This window comes from Ceratina calcarata, unplaced genomic scaffold, assembly GCF_001652005.2.
Source record: "Ceratina calcarata isolate Rehan_Ccalc_2016 unplaced genomic scaffold, ASM165200v1 scaffold267.2, whole genome shotgun sequence".
Taxonomy (NCBI): domain Eukaryota; kingdom Metazoa; phylum Arthropoda; class Insecta; order Hymenoptera; family Apidae; genus Ceratina; species Ceratina calcarata.
Window position 1 is genome coordinate 5,097 of NW_017148873.1, and position 19,666 is coordinate 24,762.

The following is a 19,666-nucleotide window of genomic DNA, read 5'->3' on the forward strand; positions in this document are numbered from 1 at the left end:
TGGGTTGATCGACAAAAAGGGTGAACGAATAGGGAACCATTTATCAGTAACTATTACTTGAACGTCCACTAGTGCCCACAGCGCGAGTTATGCTGCCGTTCATACCGCCATTAGGTGGAATTATCGACTTCATTAAGAAAGTGAATTTATAGTCGCTCGGCTTTATCAATGCAGTCATCTATCAGATCTGATAGCGATAGCAAGGACCACGTTGCTATTAATCAACGTGGATAAATTGCACTTTCTAAAGGTAATTTACGTTGACAAGATTTTCTATGTACCTCTGTTTCTGGTCTATTATATTACTTGGATATTTATTGTTAATCTAATACAAAAATAAGTAATAAATACTACTTTAAAGAATCTATGCAAGCCTGAACAAAAAACGACTTTCCAATAGATTTTGTTTTGAGGTGTTATTATCGTGGTGACAATTTGAGGTGAGTGTAAGAAGAATAAACAGAAGGAGGAATTTTATTTAAAAAACCGAAGAGACGAGTCGTCCGCAAATTGCCTGCGTGATTTCTAATGCTAAAGGTGAAACGACAGATGCGTTAAAAAAAAGTGCCACCTCGCGCTCACGCTGCCTATAATTAATCGGGGAAATTGTGTCAGGAATAGTGGCGTGCATACAACGCACGGAAGCAGAAACGTGAGAATGACCATCCGAAGGACGCGCCTGATCATTAATCATGACATCGGCGCGCCTGCTTGGGTCGGTAACGATTACACGAAGCTTGGGTATCACCAACATGATCGAGACAACGAAAACATTTCTTTTCCTTACAATACGAGTCGAGCATCGGACGATCAAGAATTCCATCGATTTATGCGCTGGTTAAGTGAATGACCAGTTGTTCTGTAAAAGTCGAAGTCCGGTAACTGGCGACGTTAACCAAATCGGTGGAATTCTAATAGTTATTCTATTAATAGTAATCTAATAATAATTACCAGAAGATACGTGAAAAGTACAAGTGTGACAATTCTAAACTCCAAGAATCCGAACGCCTCGCATGATGCCACACTTCCGACATGCGGCTATTTCCGAGTTATAGGCATCGTTGTTTCTCTCACTCGCGATGGTTAGCGATCGTACGTATATCCATTGTTGACAACAAGCTACACGAAGCATACACGAACGCTTAAAGCGGTACGATTGTAGCGCGATGGTAATACGGTCCCTTCAGCCTTATGTTTGGGCGAAGCAAAACGGACAGTAACAGTCGCTTGAACGCGGCGTGCACTTGTCGCGCTTCGAATTCGAAGCTAAGTCGATGGCCAGAAAGAAAGAGTATAAATAGCTGGTAACCAGCGGGCAAGGACATTGTACCAGAGGGACAGAGATAAACGAAGCAGAGAGCGGTCGCGTCGCGAGTGTTTTATTATTGTTAGAATACGTACAAGTTTTGATTACGATTAAGTAACCGACGGTGGAGGGTAAGCAAGACGTATGTTGATAGTCGCTTAGTAACGCCGCGGGAAGTGGAGACGGCGCACGCAACGGGAAATTCGAATCTGCCGCCGTACAGTGCGCCAATCGTTGCCCACCGTGATTGTGGGTGTACACCCGCCAATCGTTCGTGATGCTGCACACGAGGACCCTCGCAGTCGTTGCAGCATCGCCTCTGCTCGTCGAAAGTGTTCATCCGTCCCGGTTGTTCCGCTTGCCCGGTGGCCATGTCACGTCCGCGCGATCCATCGGCGATCGGGCCCTCAGCCGGGGAAAGATATCGCGCGAGGTCATGCAGCAGAATTACCAGAAGATACGTGAAAAGTACAAGTGTGAGTATTACTGGTAGTCGCCATCTTGCTCTCGTCTCCTCTCCGTTGCGCTACGGAAACCGATAAAACGGTCGCCGTCGGATTCATGCGCGCTCCGGCCCGCCGCGCACGCCCGCGCATGCGCGCACCGTCTACGCTTCCGATATTTCGAATCGATGAGACCGCTGCGAGACCTTGATACCCAACTATCTCTCTCCGGAAATCATAATTGATCCACCAATGAATCCCCCTTCTCAGGAAGCGTTCGATTCACGTTTAATGTTCATTAATGGTACCTGTCTTGCCAGCATTGTCCAGGCACGACGACTACTTACGTGTACTCATTATGCAAACCAACGATAATATTCTCATGTATCAGCTGACACTGGCTGTCTTCCAATATCTTTGCACCGATATGTACGCGAAATCTAATACCAGTTGTCAAGAGTATCGCTATGATTTATGGCCCTCAATAACAGGTTTAACACGAATTAAACGGCAGTAATTGTCTTAATAAATATACTTCAGATGTATTGACAGAGATAGCCATTATTATCTGCCAATCTGTCCGTCTTTATTTATTTAAGTTCTTACGTCACTTTATTGATAGAAATATAATACTTGAGCAGGCACGAAGAACATTTTAGGATGATTCACTTAACACTTAAGGTCAGTTATCACTTTCTGAATATGTAATTTAATAGAGTACGTAATAAACAAGTGAACACTTCAGAGTTGGTTTACACACACATACAAGCTTCGTTTGCGATCGGCCTTGCAGCTTTCAAAACATTAACAATACATATATACCAGTCACGTGGCAGTGAAACTTTCAATGCTATATTTCCTACGGTCATTGATTTAAGAATGTTAATAAAATAGAATATAGAAATTATGGAAATAGCGTTTGTGGAATTTTTTCATTTTAATATTAATGATTTACGTTAATCTAGAATAAGGGAAATAATGTAATCGAGAGATAAGTAATTAATTGAGAGAATACAGTTCAGTTATTTCAACTATTTTTATTAATGAAATTCCCTCGTTCAACGGATGCCATATTAGGCGAAATAATTAGAGTATTTTATGCAGCTATATATNGCTATATATATATCTAGAAGTAATTAATAAGAGAATACTGGGTGAGATGGGACGAACGGACGGATGGGCAGAAAAATCTAGGACGGTGAAAAGCATCTGGTATCGGGCATCTTCGGAGCAAAACGAGAGCACGGACTTTATCGTGAATCGAACTCGGAGAAATAGTCCCACACGTTATCCTTTTATACGGTTACCAAGTCCTCGCTCAAGGCCGCGTGTGTAAGCAGACTTATATATGCGGATCTGTTTTTATGTTTATCGTAATAGACTTATCTGATTCGGAGATAGCATGAAACTCTATCTGAAAACCGTGGCGCCTCTGTTTCCAGAATTACGCATTTGATATAAGTACATGTAAGATGATCAAATATATAGCAACGTTGCGTCAATCGTAATATGTCTTTAAATCGAATGAATTATTAATCGTTGAATCTGGATAAGACTTTTTTATCGTATATAAATAAGTCTTATCATAACAGTAAGTGAGAATCTAATAAAGATTGGATATCGTAAAACTAGACATACATGACATGTACATGTATAATAAGAAGTATGCATTAAAATTATGAATGTCATTAAGCTATTTCAAAGTTAATAAAATTATTGAAAAACCATACACGAAGTACGGAGAATATTTATAATGATTGGCATTGATTACCATTACTTGGTACGAAATTATGTAAATTTGATGCACGAGGACTGAATCACGTTTAGAATAGCTGAAAGGAGATTTGCGGAAAATTAATAACTGCAATTTCTATTTAGCCAAGAAACTTCCCCAAGACGTAAACCTGAAGGGTGTGTTCGCCTGCAACGAACTCGATTTGAGGGAAGTCCAAGTCTATGGATTTGATTATGATTACACGTTGGCTTGTTACAAGCCGTCGCTGGATCATCTACTTTATAATCTCGGCCGCGACATGCTCATTCAAAGATACAAGGTACATTCATTTTTATAATTTAAAAAAGGAATAAGAATAATCAAAAATTTCGAAGTAAATACATTTTTTAATTCAACATAATCGTTGATTATAAATAATTACTTTGAACATAACAAAGTAGCGTATTTAAATAAAAAAAACGTAACTGCTTGGAAAATTTGAATGGTATGTATACACGTGTATACGTCAATCGAGAAACGGTCGACAAACTTTCAAGCTTGTCGAGACTAATTCGAGGGAGCTGAATGAAACTTCGTAACTCATTTCTGCTGGCGAGTTCGGTTCGTCAGCGACGTTTTCTCGAAATGAAAATCAAGCGACAATTATAGCTAAACGAGAATTTCAACTGAAACTTGAACGCAAACTTGATTAATCGACAGTATCCCGAGGGAATCAGCGAGCTCGCGTATAAGGAGGATTTTGCTGTTCGCGGCCTTCATTATGACATCGAAAAGGGTCTGCTGCTGAAACTCGACAGTTTCTTGCAAATTCAATTTGGCACCGTTTACCGTGGCTTACATCCGCTACCGGACGAAGAAGTCCTCAGGCTCTATAAGAACCGAATAATACCGATCGCTTACGTCGAAGCGCCTCATAAACATTCTCACGTAAGCAGTCTCGAATTCATCTCAATTAATTCCTATTGCACCGATCAAATTTATTAATATTGGTAATATCTGTCTAACACTGGAATGAAATACTGTACTAATAACAATTCTTTCCGTTCATACCATAATTTCTTTCCTAACATAGTTTCTTCAATATGACTTTAATATTCAATTAGAATACAGAAAAGATAAATATTTCTGTGAATATTTATACGTACAGTGTAACATGCATGTCTAATCTTATCTTTTTTTGTAAAACGTTTGCAAATGGTAAAAAGTTGAAAAAAGACAATACGTCTAATTAGCATATTGGTTTTTACATTCGTAGTTGTTAGAAACAATAGCTCAGAAGATTTATAAAAGTCTAATAGAAAAGTAAAAATTAACAACAATGTTTTGCAAAAGAAACGACAGAACATATGACTGTCATTTGTATGCGCGTCCACGTGTGCTTAATTTTATGATACATTCCTAAGAAACTGAAAATGTGTAACATATGTACATAAAGCTGTTCAAACATCGTTTATTTGTTTGCATGCGTCAACGTATGTGTTTTCATTGATGGATTTGTTCAACGTGATACATAGAAAGTGAGTACTACATATTCGGTGTTTGCGGTGTACAGAAAATCTTTTAATTACGCAATGGAAATTGCAATTTTCTCAGGAGGCATTACACCGAACGAAAATGGTTCAATTGGCTGATTTATTTTCTGTGCCGGAAATGGGTCTTCTTTGTAACGTTACCGAATACTTCCTGAGTAACCATATCGATTACCATCCTGAAATACTTTTTAGAGACGTAAAGGTAAGAAGAATCAATTTTATAAAACGTACAGAAGCATATTGCTACCCACTGTTTTTACACGGTTCAATTTCATTTCAGAATTCTGTACAAAGTTGCCATCCGATAATGCATGGCATGGTAGTTGAAAACGTGTCCGAGTACTTGGAACAAAATAAAGATTTAAGAAGATTCTTTGAGCGTCTGAAAAAAAATAATAAAAATATGTTCCTAGTGACCAATAGCCCTTTCCATTTTGTGTAAGTATTATAATTAAACTGAGGAAGTACACTGAAAACTTTTCTTACTTTCACAGTTGCATAGATATTTATAACTTTTACTATTATTAAATGGAAACGGTGATGTAATTTAATTTTTAGCGATACTGGAATGAAATTCTTAGTCGGTAACGATTGGAGGGACTACTTCGATGTGGTAATAGTTCAAGCGAGGAAACCGAAATTCTTTACCGAAGAAACGCGGCCCCTTCGAATCTACGATGAAATCAACAAAACTCAACTATGGGATCGAGTGACCACACTTGAAAAAGGAGTGATATATCTGGAAGTAAGTGTAGAAAAGCTTGCTCAAAATTATTCTTAGACACATTATAATGTCGATATTAATTCTAAAATTAGGGAACAGTCAAACAGTTACAAGATATGACTGGTTGGCAGGGGCATCAAGTGTTATATTTTGGAGATCACCCTTACAGCGACTTAGCGGATGTTACGTTAGAGCATGGCTGGCGAACCGGTGCGATAATCAAAGAACTGAGCGTAAGTTCACATTTATAAATCTAGATTTCTTCAAGAAGAAAGACATACATAAGGATTAATTTCTGTTCTAGCATGAAATCGCGACGTTGAATAATCCAAGATTCAAGGAGAACGCGAATTGGTTACAAATGTTAACGGGATTGATCGAGGATCATCAAGATTACGAAGGGCCGGATGTGCAAATCGTACTCAATGAATGGATTAACGAAAGAGACAGTTTGAGGAACGAGATAAAACGAGTATTTAACAAACAGTTTGGCTCGGTATTTCGGACATACCACAATCCCACGTATTTTTCGCGAAGACTTTTTCGGTTCGCCGACATTTACATGAGCTCGATCACGAACCTGTTAGAATACTCGACAAGCCATACGTTTTATCCGAGGAGAGGCGTGATGCCGCATGAATATACGAGTTACTTCGTGTAACATATACATCGTTATGTATGTAGATTTTCGATTAGATGCGTGAGATGCTTCGAAGCGCGACGGAAGTTTACGGAGCAAAAATCAAAGATAGAGTAGTGGAATTATATTTAAAAACGCATTTTCGTTTTATGTAAATAAAAAGAGAATGTTAGACTGCTTAGGACGGATAACCATGTAATGCAGCATTCAAGAGTATTTTGATGTAGTACGTGCGTATTGCTTTTTTAGGCAAAGAGAATAATACATTCAAATGTTCAATCAAATACTTGAGAACAAGAATGATCTAGTTAATGAATTTCGGATAATTCTATTTAATGAATTCTTCTGAGAAGAGAGAACACTTTAATCAAAGATGTTCGTCATATCAAAATATATGCATGAATAGATATATGAACATTATTTTACGATGAAGTATAAAAATTAAAGTACAATTTAAATAGAATGTTGATTATATTTTTTATATTAGAATTTATCTATGTAAATACGACCACATATAGAATTGGATATTATTGGAATTACTGAAAAGACATCCAATCAATGTAAACGTACTTTGCTTATCATAGTGATATTACAATTTGATTTACAGTTTCTGCTTTCAATAAATATAAATGTGTTCAAATGTACGTAAACAATAGTCAATAAAATTATTATAATAATATAATTTTTCTATAATTGTCATTAAATTCCATATCACCTTACGGGCTCTTTTGTCTCACGTTCAACTGTGACTATCTAATTACATTACCACTTTAAAGTAATTTTTTATTATTAAATGTACGTACTTTTTCCTTGTTCGGTGTGTAAGTCATGTGAAGATCGGAAATCACTATAAAAACACAATAGGCTTGGGTTTAGATAAAAGAATAAAATGACACGCTACAATCAACTTAAGAAAGTCACTTGAACTACCTTATAGGTGATCTTTATTCTTCGTAAAATCATACAGCGTTAAGCGACCGGAGTCTATACAGTATAGTCAAGCGAGATACAAGTGACATGATCGTTCAAGGGGCAAACGACGGTCAAGGTGTGCATTCACTGTTTTACATATACAATATGGAAAAACAATTCCGTTTAGTCTTTTTAATCGGCGGAATTGATAGGCACTGGCTGTCGCGTCGTTCGCCCGACGAATACAGACACACACACACTTGCGAATTCAGTTGGCTCGAAATGCGCGAATTCTCTCTCTGTAAAAATCTTAACACTTAACAGAAGTTCTGGCTGCCGTTCCCCGCGATAAACGCGTGAAGTTTTACCGGGAATAGAAACTTAGTGATTAACTCTGAAAATACAGACAAATGTAAAATACGCGTACAACTAAGCCCTAAGAAAAACTAGAATCCTCTGCTGGTTAATTATCTAAAATATATATATATTATACGTATGCATGGTTCGTTACATAAACTGGAGATTACCGAGCTGCACTGCTGCGAATTAAATATAACATTCGAGCGACACGTTTCAAATTCATGATCAGAATGGAAATCGAAATGAAACGGTTTTTGTACAAATAGCTCTGTGGTACGTAAAATTTGATTTTTCCCTACTACAATATAGGTATTGTAATATACATATACTTTTATATAGTATATAATATATATATATATATATAACTAATAAATAATCCTTAGTTAAATTTAATTAGTTTAAATTCAATTAGTTTAAATCCCGCCTCGGTCAGGCGGTACCTATTCAACGCTTATTACATTAGATCACTTATTACCTTACTAACACGTATTCTCGTCTCATTTTTTAAAAGAAATAAAGAAAACGTCCTGTCGCCATTCGCACCTACTATATCCTTATTTTTATTAATGATTTCACTTCGCGTCACAGTAAAGGTGTCGCGTACATTTGGTTACCGATTGCATTTAAGTTTGTGAACAGCTTTGTAAACGCGGCAACTTTTTACGATTAACTATCAACAATAAAAATTTCATAATGATTGTGAAAAGAACTGCGCGAAAATAAATGCAAACGGCAACGACGAGGATAGAGGAAATGCTGTTGGAGGTTTGCTCGCTGTTAGAAACGCTTCTGAATCTTTTACATATTTCGACTAAACTAGCGGTTTTGCATGTTTTCTCAAACGTAACAGCAGCCCCTGTGGACGCAAACTTTTATAATAAAACTTTTACATGTTCTGCATTTTCACACATTACTTTTTTAGACGTATAGTACCATGTGCATGCGTATGAAAAATATTTTGCTCGCTTTATACAGAAATTCAACTCGAACTCAGTCATATTGTTTAAGCAACGTTTTTAAATTGTAAGAATGTTTCTTTGCGATAGCGAAAATAACGGATCAGCCGAGAAATGTTTTGAAATAAATTTCACGAGACTTTCGTTCATCCTCAATGTCAGCGGACAACTTTGTTTAAAGTTCAGCGTAAAATATTTTCTATAGACATGTGTAACGTATAGTTATCTAACGTAGGAAATGTGCATACGTGGTGAGAGTCCCGCACTTGTTTCCTTTACTTGTGTTTGTTAGCGAGGGATATCTTAGCCTTAGATTCTTTTCTATAATTTTGATAGTACCTTCTTACACGATAGAATCGGCAATGGCAATGCGTAACAATACGACGCCGATGAAGAATGATTGGAACTACTGCAAGAATTTCTTTTCCTTACGCTTGTCATGAAAATGAAAATTCAATAATTTTGTAATGAAGCCCGTAACAACCGAGTACGAAAGATCTTTCCAGTTAGTAAAGAGAAATGAATTACGTTAGACACCTATTTCTTTGGTAAACAGATTAAAATACTCGTACGAGCTGCAAGCTATATAATATAATACTAATACTCTCAAGCTTACTTATAAATAAAAAATTGTTGATTTCTCGTTTGGAATTATGATGCGATGAAATTTCAATATGAACATCGATTCGATTTAAAAGTTGATTTTCTTTAACAATTCTGATATAATTAAATGATGTTTCACTTTGTTTCCGAACGTTTTATACTGTGAAATAGTTAACTTATTTTTAAGGTAAATGGCACTTGAAAGGTTGAAAGAAGTTTTAAAGTTCTTCCTTTTCTTTGAAGAACTGTTATATTTACATAGATGAAGCGAAGTCGTTTGGTTGAAACTTTATGATAATCGTACATACGCGTGTAACTAAAAAAAAGAATTGTTCTAACATCTATTCCTCATTTTAATGAATACTAATATCCTTGTTACTTATATAACGTTTATATATTACAGAAAATAGAAATACTTGCAAAATAGGGATCAACTAATTTTCGTATTCGCGTTCGAAAGAAATGTAAAGTGAATCGAAAATAGTTTATGTAAGGACAAAGAGATTTGAAATTTGATTAAATCCCTTTACGATTCAACACATTCCAATTATTATGTTACATATTTTCATCTGATTAGCCCTTAAGATCGAGACATTATTCTTCTTTTAATAACAGTTATTACTTTGTATATAACTGCATTTTCTAATTATTACTCGTATCACGTACTTTTATGACGATTGTACAATTATTTAATACCAAAAATGAAAAAGCTTTCAGACGCGACGTCATCGAGTACTATTATATCGCTACAGGGGGGAATATCATCGTCGTGCTGTACAATTTTCCTAGATCCCTTTTACGTATAAATTACAAAAGCGATTTAATGGTCCTTCTAAGAAATCTCGAAAATAGCTGAGAAGCGTGTGTTGACATCCTGGTCATGCAACTAAATGTACAGATCTTACACAGATTCACTTGTTCTGATTATTTCGTGCTATCGATTCGCAAGATTTATCGTATATGTTCAGAGTTAGTCGAAGGGATACCGATCTGGAATCAATTTTTCAAAAGACTCTTCGGTCACTGCTCTCTTTAAAAACCATTGGCTTTACAAGCTTTAAAAGCTTGTTTAAATAATGTACAAAGCTCTTAGACTCTCCTATACATCTCTTATTAAAATATAACCTGTAGATGTGTACAATTAAATGTATAAAAAGACGTATATCATTAAAATGCTTATGCACGTATATATGTATAAGCTTAGATAATCCAGTTTCCTTTTATCGACATCGATATTCTTCCCAAAAAGATCGGTATCCCTGTGTCAGTAAGTGTTCGCAACGTTTTCAAGTACAGAAGTTCGTGAAAACGAGACGAGACGAAACGGTATCGCGGGTTCCATTAAAAGAAACGTCAGAAGGAACACAAGGGAACGTCGGATATGCTGTTTACCTGAACATGATACTTTCGCGGAGTTCCGTGAAACGACATTTCCTTCGAAATTCCGTCTCTCGCATTTCCATTCACACCGTTCACAACCCCACAGATAGATGCAATTGAAATACGCGATTCGGTTCTTCGGTGGTACGGTACGCTCGAATAAGCTGAATACATTTTTAAAGACGCATCTACACGAAAGAGTTCCGCTATTTTTTTCAATTTTTTTTTTTTGCACATTTTAATTCTTAGTTCTTTATCTAACGACCAAACAGTGTTTATTAGAGTTTATGTATTATCATTTCATCCCAACAACAAGTTTTTAAGGTATCGTCTGATAGTATTTCTGTTTCTCTTTTCTACCTTTGTCACAATCAGTTCCATCTCACCTCTCTTTCTCTCGCTCTCTCACTCTCTCACTCTCTCCCTCTCTCTCACTTCAAACGTACTTTCGTCCTCGTCAATATATCTCTGTTTATTATATTTATATATATTTATTTACTTCTTTCATATATATATGTATAGACTGATATTAACACGTATAACATCGAATTCTTCTATTTAAACCAATTATTTTTATCTTTACTTCATTTCATGGTAGATGATTGCGGTGTAGCTGAATGTATTTTTAATTACAAATCTTCTATTCTTTGTGTTTCACCTTTCTTTTTTATTAATTCTCGCTAATGCGCGTGAAATAGTCGAAAGCGCTGCGGAATGCGTTTCTCTATATTATAGCTTCTCTCTTTTCTTTTTAGTTTCGGCGTTCGATTGAAATGTACAACTCTTTCGGTCGCCACCTCCTTTTATAGCGACTTCTTTTTTTCAGGAGGAAACGAAATTACGAAGCGTCCCTTCCACTCCACCTTCGAACACTTTGGTTCTGCTATCCTCAATATCTCTGGTCTCTAAATTTTCTCACATATAAGTTCTTTGTTTAACAGACACGCGCAACCTTTCTTTAATTACTTTTACACACATAACTAAGCTCTTACTAGTTGTGGAATGAAACTGCGTTGTGTCATTTGTTCGCGTTTCTCGATCTGTTCCTCGGTTTTTAATTGCATTCTATACAGTTTAATCCCTTGCTATCTTTTGTTAAAGGTATCATGTTATAATTCCGTTTCCATAATTATTTCGTATTTCTGTTTTAATAAACGCGTTTAATATATGCGTCGACTTCCAATTTTATTTTCAAGTGCTTAATATTGAACAGGGTGGAGGTTGTATAAAATCGCAAAGGATTAAATTGTACTAATCGAAACGAAATACGAACCCGGCGGTAGTCTCGATAGTGACCCTATTGTGACACGGTGCATTGACACAGATGATCCTATGTAGTATATATATAGATATATTATATATAGCATTGTACAGTCGATTAAAACGAAACTTTGTGAATGAATATTTTGCGTGCTGCGCAGTCCGTGCAAGCGAATTCTTATTCCAAAGGTTCTGCTATAAAGGGTGAAATTAAAATGCAGAAACATTATTTCTCTCACGTAATTTCTCGTAGCTATCATTAAAACATGATTAATTTTATTATCTGCAGTCTTCTCCAAGGATTCGTGTGCCTTAAAGTTCATCTTATAGAAAGTACTAATGCGTGGATGAAATAATGAAATATTCAGACACTGCGATATGTTTTTTATGATCAAGTATACCCAAAATATTTGTATTAAAATATATTCCTTCACTCGTGAACTGAATTTTAGTCAAAAGTATATGGCAGAATACATTATGTAGTAACAAACGTATCGTCAATTCCAATACCAGTTTTACAAATAAGAAAATTTCTTATGTTTAGAAGTAAGAGAAATATGCATTTGGCTTTTAAATTCGCTTTAAACGCAGTAATTCGTTCGAACACGTCCGCGCAACAACGGAATGTGATCAAATCACTCCTACTTGGATAAAGCTTCCGTTTCCCTCAACGATAATTGTACAAAAACTCGTGCGCAAGCACGTTCGGCCTGCGGTGACACGTGGCAGTATTATCAATAAGTAGACAAGTGTAATACGATATGCTGCAGAGAGCAAGTGTAACTGGGAATCACATTTACGGCCTTAAATCACGCGTCGAGAACCAACGGCGCCTTTAGTGCGGAGCACTTTTAGGATCGAGAAAATTCTTATTCCCTTATAGTTCAAATAATAAAACTGCTTAAATTATTGTTCTTCGAACTGTAGTTTTCTTGTAATGTTGAAATGAGTATGCAAGAAAAAATTAGGGTTGTCTGTGTAAAGGAGGCAGTATACAAATTGATTTATTAAATATTTGACGAAGAGGGAATAGAAAAAATGCGTAAATCCAATAACCGAATCCTATTTTATAATTACGTTAATAATGATTAAATAATGTAAATTGTCAGCAGGGAATTAGAGATAGAACTTGCATTGGACTTTTTAAGGACAAACGTCCTACCTATATACACCAACTTTCGGTGCTCGTATAACAATGCAAGTTGGCATCGCGTGTATCTCGTCGCGCGATTCATGCCCGAACAGAAAGGACGCTCATATATACATACACACAGAACTATAGTGCAATCATTGGCAATGAAATCGAAATACGTACCATTAATTAGGCGAGACACGCGTATGTAATTGTAAATACGAAAAGTCTTATTGCGTGAATATCGACGGCGTTCGACCTGAACTGACGTTAGACGCGGGATATTGTGTACATAAATACGTTATACGTTTATGTCTGTCCATATACCTGCATTCAATTGTTATGTTTTCGTGTTAGAATATCGAGCATAGGAAGCATATGGATCGCCGATCGATGAACTTGTCGCGATGTGATCGTAATTGTAGGTCGTTCAGAAAAGAGAAACGCCAGCATGGTAACGTAGCCGTATAATTACACGAAACTGGAAGCTTGAACCGAGGGAAATAAATAACGAACTCTTTTCTCTCTATCAGCGTAACGAGAAATTTAATATACACGTAGTACGTACACAGGCTACTCTAGAAAACGCCGACCCTCGTTGCCCTTGTACTTCAAGAAGATTCCTGGCAATCTCTGCTCTATCCATCGCACCGTTCGTTCTTCCCGTTCGCAGTGTCTCTAAATTACTTATCAGTTGGTACGGTTAATAATTAATCATTTGGTACGATCAGTGATCTAGTTATCGGCAAAAAAGAAAAACTGTCCCTCGCCGCTAAATTTTTTTATTCTCGAAGGCGAGATCATCGAGTTTCCTTTTCCTCCAACTCGAGTTCTCTGATAGTTTCTATCGATACACGACAAAACTTCAAATCACGAAAATCTCTCTCGTAATGTAAACAACACCTGCTCCTTCGAACCGTTACCTACGGCGATAATTCGATTTTGAAATTGCTAAATTAGTACGTTTCCCGTTTAAGCTTCAACCACGTAAGTCGTCGGTCGAACGGACCTTTGCCTGATCAGTTTGAGGAGATCAGGCCAAGAGCCCTGGACCTGCAGTCATCTCTTCATTCCGGATCGTCCCCGATCCTCGTCGATTGTACCTCTCGATCTTTTCACATGGGGAACACATTTGAGAGGGGCTTTATTTTTTCATTGAAAGGTAGACGAAAGCAAAACCCTCGAACACAGTTTTACGCAGCGTCAGCTCGCGAAGATCGCAGATCTCCTCGAATCTCGTAAAGACGTCAGACTCATTAGGGTTTTGAACCCGACTTAAATGGCAGTCCGAGATGCCCGTGACTTACGTTCAAATTCGAGATCCGGATCTCGCTTACTGCGTTTTTCTGGACGAGGACGATCGGAGACGGTCGCGAGACAAATTCCTAGGTGCATCTATATTTGACAGACTCGTAGCGGTGCGTCCTTAAAGCAACCACTTAGCCACCAGGATCATGATTAAATGCGGTGCCAGGCTGGTGACCGACGCGGTCCCGGTCACCCTGACGTCGCTGTCCTTCAACAGTACTGTGTCGATCACGTGGATGATCCCGTTGGTGCACTCGACATCAGGACGGAACACCCGGATCCAGTTGCCCTCCCACTCGATCTGGTAACCTGGAAAGAGAAACGGTTGCCTGATCGATAAATCGTCTCGTACACCGCGACCAACGCGACGGCTGATCCTGTATATACGGCTAATGGATTAGATGAGAACGAAGCGAGTTGCGATGTTTGCAGCGATAGACGTAAGATTCCAGTGAGGCGTTCACTTTGCCGAGCAATGGAGTATCGGGTGACACTAACGAAAGTTGCGCTCGGAAAATCAATGTTTCAGTCTACGGAACACAAAGACGCAAAATGCATATGGCAAATGTTGGTATAGTTGGTTCGTCGACTATCTTTGTTTCTCATTTCAAGCGCATTTGAAAAATCGTTGCTTCTGCTGGTGCACAATTAAGTTTGTACGAAATCTGTAGATTATTATATTGCTAAATAGGTAGAATTCTAAATAGGATAGAATAAATTTGAACCCTGAAAATATTTCGAAATTGCACCTTATACCAAATTGTAATTGTTATGTTCACTGTAATTTTATGCTTAGGACTGAATAAAAAATTTCTACAGTATTATCACGGACAGATTAAAAAATTTCTATAGTATTATCTTAATTTCATTTTAATGGGAACACAGTTCCTCAAACTTCAAAAAGATCCACGGGTATATGATTAAAAAACAACAATATCAGTCTATCAAAAACAGTCGGCGAATTTAATTTAAAAGATCAGAAAAGAGAAGAGGGACGTTTCCAGAAATGAGATAACCCAGTTGATGGGTCTTGGTTGTTCTATTATTCCCCGAATTACTAGGTATTGCATTTTTCTCCCCCTTCCTACACACACAATCTGCAGTTTTACGCTCATGCTTGTTCCATCCGATTCAATTATCCTCTTGTTTCCCTCTTTGCTTAATTATGTCTTTTTATATTATCACGCTCCCGCTCTGCCTTCGCTTTTGTCTCTTTTTTTTTTCTTTTTACTCGTCGGGCTCGTTACGAAATAGCAACATTCGTCGCAAATAGAAAACGCTTCGGTGATTCGCAATTCGTGGCCGAGCGAATGACCGGGCGAGCACGTAGCAATTAGCACCAGGGGTAATCAAGAAATTTGCATTTAAATGGTGGTTGAAAGGTGCATAATAAATCGTCTTGCGGTCTCGGACCATAATTGTGCACGTTCTTCGTCGGTCACCGCTCACCGAGAGTGGCCGGAAGCTACGAAATTACCCTATATCGAAGCTAAATTCCGTCCCGATTAATATTTCTTTCAGGTTTATTAAAAAATTCGTCGTCAGTTCAAGAAATACGCTTGTTCGTACCATAAGCGATGCTTTCGAGGAAGACGGCGACGATGAGCACGACTGTTAACTCAGGAAACTATAGCCCTGTATTTTACTCTAACAAGCTTAATCAAATCATTCAAGCGGCAAACAAGCAGCATGTACGTGAATACATGTAACTGATCGAGTCGCGTATACTTCTTTTTTCTTTCCTTTGCGAAATCGTAGAAATACTCACCGTGCCATTGTTCAAATAATTAAGTGTTACGATACGCGTCGGAATCTGTAAAACGTAGCATGTTTATTGTTATTAACCTGGTCTCCTGTGTAATCAGTTCTGTCTTTTAGTAAATGACCACCCGAACGCAGTGACGGCTGTCAAACAAAAATTGAATGCAATGCACAGGAAATGCGATATGACAATTTTTCATACTTGCAGTAAACTGATTGTTGAAGATATTATAATGCCCAGTGCATTTTTAGAATGTGCAGTTTTATAGAAGCGTAAAGACTGAGTTTCAAATAATGCATGTGATAATTCGAAAAGAATATTAGCAATATTTGAAAATATGTTTTCGAGCATGAAAACATGTCTTACTACAATTTATTCTTAAAATTGAATTTTCATTTAGATACAGAGATTCGTCAATGAATTATGAAAAATATAAATACGTATTATAGCAGCTTGTTAATAAACTTCATTGCGAATGACGAGCACTATCATATTAATGAGTTCAGCCTTCACTTCACCCTGCCAAAAACAACAAAACAAAGCTAGAACATTGCGAGAAAGTGAGGAGAGCTGCGTCTATCTATGCCGATAGGCAATCCCACTCTCGTTCGAATACTATTCGAAAAATAAAGAAACATGTTTCCGTCCATCGTGCACGCATTTTCCAACAAGCAGCAGCAACGTGAGGTATGTAAACTGTGAAGTGAAACGCGCGGTCTATGTAGATAGTTACGTATTCTGAGAATAAAAAATTAAGCAGATCCTTAAAGCATTGAGAAACTGCACGAGACGCGCGTACTTGAATCACATTTGAACGCAGTCGCTATGATTAAACATGTCTTTTAATTGAACCATGTGAACGAGGACACGTGGTCGAACAATTCTTACACTACAATAATGATCGCGTGTGAAACCGTCTACACAAAATTTCTTTTTGTCACCAAATCGTTTCATCTGTTTCATTTTTATAAAGTGATTTATGTACATGTAACAGTGTAAATGTTTATTGTTAAAAACAGTAAATGTGCAATTCGTCCCAAATTGTATTAAGGCAGTGATAGAGAAATTATTAAAATCGTTAAGAAATTATCATCGCTCGATTTTATCGTACAATGCAAATATATGGATACCTAATTGTCTAATTATCTTTTTTTTTCTTTAGCGTGTTTAAGTATGTTACATATCGAGTGTACGCGCGTTGAAGACAGTGCGAAAAGTGCGCAGAACCCTTTCATTTTCTCTCACAAAAATTGACAATGTGCGCAGAGCTCGTACTGGGTGAAAGCACGTGTCGTCGCTCATCGGCGACGTCTAAACACTGAACTCACTCACCGAAAGTTTCTGGATGGATCGCGTTTTCGTCGTACGTAACGTCATCTAAATGTAACCAAATATCACCAGGTTTGAGAATGTACAGACCACAGCACAACGTGCGGGGTTTCTCATATCAAACGAACACTTCCGTTCTCATTTTTCTATCCGTTCAGAAACAATGCAACATCAATGAACGATACTGACCCGTACATACATATAACACGTTCAAATACTGACAATAAGATTGAAAGAAACGTTGAGTGTATCTGAGAATATTTGGGTAATTGCAAGAGTGCTTATGCAAACGATTAAATCTGTCTTATAAGAGGTCCGTCTACTCACTTTCGCTCTGTTCCCGAACGCGAAGCTTCAAGCTGTCTCTGGCTGCGGGGAGGACGATCGTTTCATTGTGCTTCATTTCCTTCAATTTGGCCATCGTGTATGCCTCGTCCGCTATCACCAAATGTCGTTCCAAAATTTGTTTCGTCTAAACAAAAATTTGCAATAATTTATTAAAGGATTTCAACAATTATCAAATCCTATCAACTGTATAAATTCAGTTTGATTTAAATGCGTCTAAGAATTGTTCGTAAAATATGTACAATACTATTTCTCATTAATTTCATACAAATAAAATTGTTAGACTCAATTTAACTTTTATTAAAACTACTAACGTGATAGCTGAATTCAGGCATGAATATTTTCTTCGAGGTAGACGGATAACTGATGGCTGCTGCGTTCCAGGCATAGTCGCGTGGCGCGAAGTAAGTAAAACGCTTCGTCGTGTCGTTTAATTGATCGTTGAATGAATGTCGTTGTCCGAGGAAATAGGTGGAGCTAGAACAAAAAACAGATACAAATTACAATAAAAAGAATATCGCTCCTTTTTCTACGCAAAGCTCGGAGTATATTTTATTTCACAGATTACTGTTAGTAGCAATATCTACAAATATATCTGAGAATATCGAATAGTCGTAGGAGGTTTATTGTATCCATTTTCAGAGCAAATCCGTGTAACGCGTACTGTTTACAATAATACGGTAAAGGGAAAGGGTTCGGCGTTCCTTTAAACAGCGTCATTCGTTCAGAACAGCTCGTAAATCAAAAGCTGAGCATCGCGCGGTAAAAAGGCGGAACGCGGGGGCAAACAAATCGATGCCAGTGGATCTTGATATTCGTATACGCACGGGGCTGTGACGTATAGGCACACGGTGCGGGGAGGTACCTACTATCGATGGCTTCTCGTCTGGAATATCATGATGGTACGAGGTGATGGAATGCTGACATCACCATCCATCCACCGCATCGAATAACGATAGCTATCGTATGAAGGGGCATTAAAGCCAGCGTATAACCGTTTCCTAGCCGATGGTTACCGAACGATATCCCACCGTAACAAGATGGGATATACCTTGCTATGTATCCTCGCGTCTATAACATTATGCACTTCGTTTGCCATAAATATATCAACCGCTAATAAATCCGTGTCGCCGACTGGTTAACTGTCCTGTGAATTTTGCGTATCTTGGTCAGAGAGTGGTTTCACTTGTTTACGTAGCAAAACTATACTGTTGTTACAAAATTTATGATCGTAACGTTACCGCAGCCGGCGGACGAAGCCTAATTTTAGGCGAAACGTCGATCCTCCGTGGTATTTTGATAAAATTTATGATTCCGAAAAACGAATAACGAATAGAATTGATATCGTTTTTTTATGGAATTTTTGATCATCCGGACCGAGTTTGCTTTGTATATGCAATAAGCATTCTCCCGCGAGTGTTTAGTCCCTCGTGACTCGCTCGTTTAACGGGGGTTTTAACATTACGAAAGTATATTTATCGGTTATCGGAATATCATTTAATTGGATTTTCCATTATCGATGCATCGGTAATTGAAATAACGAGAGAGGAATTAAATCACGACCGACCTGGCTGTGCAATATTCATACGGCTCGCGCGTGTTCCTGTTATACTTTCGTTAAACCAATTCGGTGGAATGAAAACGTACACGATTTTCGCGTGAAACGAGTATGTCCATGTTCGAATTCACATGTAAAAGTTATAAGCGTATTTACTGATATAGGAACGTTTACTTCCTGTTTCTATTAAAAGACAATTTTCAGTATTCCACGATGTCTGTAAGTTATGACAATTTCATACTCTAATATTAACCATTATGATCGTAGTTGCGTTTTCATTTTAAATATTTCCCGCTTAGCTTTGAATCAGACGAAATCCCAATTAATAGTAATGGTAATTATAATGAAGATTCGCATCGTTATTACAATTAAATTCTAGGA

The 19,666-nt window shown here is 37.5% G+C and overlaps 2 protein-coding genes across 10 annotated transcripts in view; one reads left to right on the forward strand and one right to left on the reverse strand.

Annotated features, from left to right (window-relative positions):
* Positions 1–950: 950 nt before the first annotated feature.
* Positions 951–7,061, forward strand: Nt5c (5' nucleotidase C). 3 transcript variants are annotated; one of them, XM_018021933.2, is made up of 9 exons: positions 951–976; positions 3,628–3,803; positions 4,184–4,411; positions 4,999–5,001; positions 5,078–5,218; positions 5,297–5,454; positions 5,575–5,761; positions 5,833–5,973; positions 6,045–7,061. In XM_018021933.2, exons 2-9 carry the CDS (start codon positions 3,783–3,785, stop codon positions 6,399–6,401), a joined length of 1,236 nt encoding a protein of 411 aa, XP_017877422.1. In that variant the 5' UTR covers positions 951–976; positions 3,628–3,782; the 3' UTR covers positions 6,402–7,061. The 3 variants fall into 3 exon arrangements, with proteins under 3 accessions (XP_017877422.1, XP_017877418.1, XP_017877420.1); XM_018021929.2 differs by lacking the exon at positions 951–976 and adding an exon at positions 1,344–1,782; XM_018021931.2 differs by lacking the exons at positions 951–976; positions 4,999–5,001 and adding an exon at positions 1,344–1,782.
* Positions 7,062–13,501: 6,440 nt separating this feature from the next.
* Positions 13,502–19,666, reverse strand: part of Fas1 (fasciclin 1 Fas1 domain-containing) — a 150,246-nt gene continuing 144,081 nt past the window's right edge. For 5 of the 7 annotated variants that reach the window (XM_018021925.2, XM_018021924.2, XM_018021923.2 and 2 more), the window contains 4 exons: positions 18,042–18,204; positions 17,710–17,854; positions 17,386–17,430; positions 13,502–14,600 (listed from right to left, as the gene is read on the reverse strand). In XM_018021925.2, coding sequence (XP_017877414.1) covers positions 14,410–14,600; positions 17,386–17,430; positions 17,710–17,854; positions 18,042–18,204 — 544 coding nt within the window. In that variant the 3' untranslated portion in view covers positions 13,502–14,409. The remainder of the gene's footprint in view (positions 14,601–17,385; positions 17,431–17,709; positions 17,855–18,041; positions 18,205–19,666) is intronic. The other 2 variants (XM_026812259.1, XM_018021927.2) reach the window with 1 other exon arrangement.

Coding starts and splice junctions, on each gene's coding strand:
- Nt5c (XM_018021929.2), top strand. CDS start 1,584: ATGCTGCACACGAGGACCCTCGCAGTCGTTGCAGCATCGCCTCTGCTC. Junction 3,804..4,183: donor TGCTCATTCAAAGATACAAG/GTACATTCATTT, acceptor ATTAATCGACAG/TATCCCGAGGGAATCAGCGA. Junction 5,762..5,832: donor AAGGAGTGATATATCTGGAA/GTAAGTGTAGAA, acceptor TTCTAAAATTAG/GGAACAGTCAAACAGTTACA.